A 5,705-nucleotide genomic window follows, 5' to 3' on the forward strand; every position below is an offset into this window, starting at 1 on the left:
CACAATGCTCAGCCTCCTTCTGTTGTGCCAGGATGACCCAGGCCTCAACCACCCTTCACAGCAGGAAGTGAGACTCCAGTTTATTCCCACCCCTCCTTCCATCTTGTGATTTTTAGTCATAAATCTCCAGCTCTTTCTCTGATGGTGTCAGCTCAGTGTCCCTGGCCCTGATACCAGCTGTTTGAAATTAGAATAATTAGGGTTTTATCTCTGCCCCTCATTGAGATTCAGAGAGTATAAATTCTTCCAAACTTAATTTATTGAACTTTCTCCCAAGTCATCCTCCCCTCCAAGGTGATTTTAAGGAACATGAAAAATAATCAATCTCTTACCTTAGTCTAATGGTAAGAGGTCAGGTCTTGAGGTTTTGTTTGCCTTCTCTGGTGAGCAGGGCTTCTAAAATAGTAACTACAACTTTCCACATGTTCAGGTACCTCCTTCTTCTCACTCTATGAAGTCCATTCCTACTCACTTTCTACCATGCTTCAATGCAATTCAGAGATGAGAAAATAATTTTTCAAAAATCAACAAAATATAAAACTCCTCTTATGGGGCTGGTAAAATTTTGACAAAATGTCAGAAAAAGACAAGAGAAAGAAAAACTATAGTATAATTCCATGTATAAGTATAGATACAAAAGTCCTTAATAAACTATTATCAAGTGGAACTAAGCAGTGTCTAATGAAGAAGCAGGATCACAAAGGGTTTCTTCCAGGAGTGACACACTGGAGAATCTATCTGTGAACTTCTGATTACACTTGGACTACTGAACATGAGTGCTCTGAGCTGCCACCTGAAAAACCAAATGAAGTAAAAGAAGATCTAAAGCCAGAAAGACAAATGGAATGAAATTGACATCCCTGCTCCTCAAGAAAAAGTAAAGTTTTGAAATCTGGGAAAAGGTGGATTAGAGGAACTAGTGCACAGACCACAGAAGCCAAAACCTAAGCCTAAGAGTGTGGTGAAGTCAGTAAGAAATTAAATGCAGAACCTGCAAAGGCCTCAGGAGTGAGAAGTACAAGTATGGCTCCGGGCAGGAACCAGAGACCATGGCCAGCACTGAGTCACTCATGGAGTCTACAAATGTGTGTGTCTCCACCACCAGCATAGCTAGCAGTCTACACCTTGGGTCCAACCTTCCTCCAGTTCCTACCCTGACTGTGCTCTGCTGCTCCCAGGAACAGCCCTCAGCCCTCATCATATAGCAAGCTGCTTCCATGGGGAATCTAGGGGTGCCCTAGGGCAGGTTTGGTAAATGATCATTTTAACAACCAAAATACTAGATTATGACCTGACCGAACCTTCTCTACTGGAGCATTTTCCACATATGTATGACTCAGAAGGGGCACCTGCTGAGAGAGGCTCAGGCCTGGTAGGCAGCCTGTGGAGCAGGCAGGGCAGGAGAGGCCCCTGTCACAATCCACCAATTGTTCTGAAGGCAGAGCTCCTCTGAAGCAGCTACAGCCTGTGTTGCTAAGGTGGCTGAGATGAGTTTGAATCCTCTGTGCTTCTGAAATGTCCTATTTCTCTGAAGGAACAGCCCACAGGAAGCCTCATGTCTGGGACCCTCAGGGATATCTCTGCCTCTGCCCTCTTCTGAAGGCAGAATTTCATGCCCTTCATTCAGCGGAAGTAAGTCCAACTATCAAGCTCTTCATTAGGGATGTACACTGAAATCTTCACAGGATAGAAGGCTGAGGTGTCTGGTTCCTGTGAGCAGCCAACAATCTTAGCCACTTTTCTTGTCCANCACAGCAATCCTGGAATTTCAAACTCACTTAGCATGGGCCATTGCTTTTTCATGCTTCTGGAAGGCATCCTAGTAGCACATCACACAAACTCCGGGGATCCCTGACAGAATGTTAAATCTTGTATCTCAGAAGAATGCTCCCAAATCAATGAATTGACCTTACCCAGTCTTAATGTTCTGGCCCCGTTTTATCACACATCCTCATAATCTAGTCTTACACATCTAATTCCCTATGTTGGTATATGCTGGTTAGATCGTGTAGCTTTTTTAGGGTGTAGTCCCTCTTCTTCCTTCTCAGCCTGAGTATATCTCCTACTGTGTTTTCTGAAGACTTAGCCCTAGTTATAGGCCAGGAGGGAAAGTGGGGAAGATAGTGAGGAAGGCACATTTTGTCTTCATGAGAAAAGCCTCTGCAATGCGTTCAAATAAAGGAGTTTAGCTCTCAGTGGGGTGGGCTAGACCACTTCTACAGGCGCAGATAAATTTATGTGAAATGCTTCTCCTGGTATTTCCTTTCAACCTGACCTTTCTACAGTAGTTGACACTTTTTCTAAAAAAAAAAAAAGTGAAACAATCATGTCCCCCTCCTGATTTTACACTGAGAACATTGCTCCCTTCTTTTTCCGACCCTTTTCCTAGGAGAGAGGGAGCCCTCTGCCCTTCTTACCTCACTTCCTCTACCCTGAGACTCTTGGGGATCAGATTTGGGTCACTCCTGCTTTAAGGAAGATGTTTAATAATATTAGATTGATGGTATGGTCCTCTGTAATTTCAATGTGGGCAAATGGTAGGTGGTTACTCGATGGGAGGGGGTTGGAGAGCTGGGAGAGAAAGGCAAAGGGATTAGGAAGTACAAATTGATAGTTACAATATAGTCACGGGGATCTCTCTAGCTGCCATCTTGCGTCCCCACGTGTGTGCGTTTATTCTCANTCATTAGGGATGTACACTGAAATCTTCACAGGATAGAAGGCTGAGGTGTCTGGTTCCTGTGAGCAGCCAACAATCTTAGCCACTTTTCTTGTCCATGAAAACCAGGATTTATTGCTGGCCTGCTCACTTCATTTGTTTGGGAAGAGGCTCACTGAAAAGTGGCCTCTAATCCTGGGGGAAATTTAGAAGAGGAAGGCTGGCAGGACAAATTATAGCCTTGACCACTGCAGCTGGTCTTGGGGTTGCAATGGATACTCACCTTCTCCTTCCCCCAGCATTCATTGTAGATTCCTCTCATGACCAGCTAACCACTCTGTTGTCCTTGCTAGCTTACCAGGTGGCCTGTTTCAGACCTTCATCTCTGAGGGATCTGAGCCCCTAGTCGCCATGCCTTCCCTCGCTAGGGTTGCAGCACTTGTCTTTTTACTGTCATAACTGGGCAAGGGGATATCAAGATGCACCTAAATGCATCACTTGGGAGTCAAACATATCCCTCCCTACCCTCTATTTCCTCCTGATGACCTGGGTCAGTTTCCTCCAACAAGATGGTGGCTTCTTTCCTTATCCACTGGATGGGGGACACAGGAGGACAAAGTGTTCAGGTGGAAGTCACAGCTTATAACTCAGTGGGATTCTTCTGTTTAACAGTGAGTTGTTCTTGGGCCTAACCAACTTTGTGACTTGGGTTTGACACAACTTACCTCATGACAAGCAGTTCTGGATATGTGGTCACCTCATGTCTCATGGTCCCCTGGTGGGGCCCAGCAGCACTGCAAGAGCTGTTTTACAAAACACATGTAATTCACCCCTTCCAGCTTCACAGCCCTGTCCAGACCCTTAGAAGCCTGTGTTGTGTTTCTCCAACTGGAGAATTCCACATGGCACCTTTTCCTACCACTGATACCTGCAGTCCCCTAAATTCTGCCGAGTCTTATGGCCCAAAGAGCAGGGCTACTTTTACCGCAGCCTGAAATTTGCTATTCTGCGTAGAACTTTCCTACTCCGGGATGTACTCAAACATGGCAGCCTTTTGTGTCAACCAGTATACAGGCTAGAGAAGTGTTTCCAGATGTGGAATATGCTGTCTCCAAAACTTGAAGAGTTCTATCAGGCATTGTGCTTCCTTCTCCACCGTAGGAGGTACAAAACGTGATAATTCACCTTTTTCTTTGGATGATATGACCCAGGATGCCTTCAACCACTGGGGTGCTCAAAACTGTACTCATGTGGCAGGTCCTTGAATCTTCATATAGATTATTTCTTCTTTGCAGCATGTTTCTTACCAGGCCTCCAACATGCCAGGTATTTCTTACTAATCTAACTTGATTAGCATAATGTCATCAAAGTAGTGAATCAATGCTATGTTCTGTGGATGCCCAGATGGTAGATGGTTCAGATCTCTTTGGACTATGACAGAAGGTGGAATGGTATAATCCTGGGGCAAAATTAAATGTATACTATCATCTGTTCCATGTGAATGCAAACAGTAACTGATAGGGATAGAAAGGAACACATATACCAATTAATATTTGTATACCATATAGCCGAGGCTTTATTAATCAGCTCAAGCAAAAAAGAACACATTGGTATAACAGCTTCATTTGGGACTACTATTTGGGTGAGATTATAGACATCTCAGCCAACCTCCAAGGATGGATCTGGTTTCTACAGATGGGTGAATTAAATGGAAAGATGACAAGGACCACCACTCCTGAGTTCTTTACATCCTTAAGAGTAAAACAATTTTTGTCATCCCTTTGAGGATGTGGTATTGTTATTTACTATCTTGATGGGGTGGGGTATGGTAGGGGATGGCGGGGTGGTAGTTACAGAGGCCTTCACTTGGTCTTCCCCATCACAATAGCTTTTATCTTACAGATGAAAGACCCAATGTGGGTACTGCATCAACTTTCAAACGTTCTATTCTAATTACACATTTGCAAACTGGGCAATGGCACAGTGTACCCATTGTGAGCTGGATGTTAGCCGGAATCTATTTATCACCTGACTCTCCATATGCCCCTATTCTAACAGGGGACCACAATAATGTTTTAGATCTCCAGATATCATGTCAACTCTGACCCTATGTCCGACAATATTCAAATTGTTTGTGTACCCCCTTCCCTGATCCAAACAATCCTCAAATTGCTTGTATATTCCAATTGCCCTAATTTACAGTTACCTAAGTGCAGTAGCCAGCCTCCAAAATGGTCACAATGATTCTGGCCTTCTGGTATTCGTGTCCTTGTGAAGTCCCCTCCCACACTGAATAAGGCAGTTCTGTGATCATCAATGGGATATTGTGGAAATTACAGTGTGTGTCCAAAGTTAGGTCATAAAAGACACTGTGACTTCTACTTTGTGCTCTCTTGGATTGCTTACTTTCAAGTCATGGAGACACTCAAGAGTCCTGTGGAAAGATCCATGTGGCAAGCAACTGAAGCATCTCATCAAAAACTTCCCAGGCATGTGGGTAAGCTACTTTTGAAGTATATACTGTAGGCCCAATTGAAACTTCAAATGACAGGAACCCCTAGATGACATCTTGACTGTATACTCATGAGAGACCATGAGTGAGAACCATCCAGCTAAGCTGCAACCAAATTCTTGACCTACAGAAACCGTGTGGGATGATAATAAAAATAACAAATTAAGCTGCTAAGTTTTGGGGATAATTTGTTGCACAGTAACAGATACCTAATACTCTGAATAAATGGATGTAGATTCTTTTGAGGAAATTATTACTCAGTCCCCTTGCCATGGTCCTTCCTCTTGGGATCTGGTCTATTCTTCAACCAAAGAGTTTCAGGCCTGAAAACTGACTTAGGTCTAGAAATTTGGCAAGAGATCGTGCCTTTTTATTGGGCTGACTACCCTCAGCCTTCTGATCACCCATCTTTGATTTCTTTTGATAGTAAGAGTATGACTCTTAATGGCTGCCTTTCTATTTTGGTCCTAAGGACAGGACACTGTGTTCTTTAAACCATCTCCATAATTCTTTGTGCACCAGGTGCCTTGGCTG

The 5,705-nt window shown here is 43.8% G+C and overlaps 1 protein-coding gene across 1 annotated transcript in view; it reads right to left on the bottom strand.

The window, feature by feature from the left end:
• PRAME (PRAME nuclear receptor transcriptional regulator) overlaps positions 1–3,428 on the bottom strand; it is a 6,758-nt gene extending 3,330 nt beyond the window's left edge. Inside the window, exon 1 of the mRNA XM_019665395.1 lies at positions 3,385–3,428. Within this exon, the coding sequence (XP_019520940.1) occupies positions 3,385–3,428 (44 nt within the window). The remainder of the gene's footprint in view (positions 1–3,384) is intronic.
• Positions 3,429–5,705: the final 2,277 nt, after the last annotated feature.

This window comes from Hipposideros armiger, unplaced genomic scaffold (genome assembly GCF_001890085.2).
Source record: "Hipposideros armiger isolate ML-2016 unplaced genomic scaffold, ASM189008v1 scaffold_443, whole genome shotgun sequence".
Taxonomy (NCBI): Eukaryota; Metazoa; Chordata; class Mammalia; order Chiroptera; family Hipposideridae; genus Hipposideros; species Hipposideros armiger.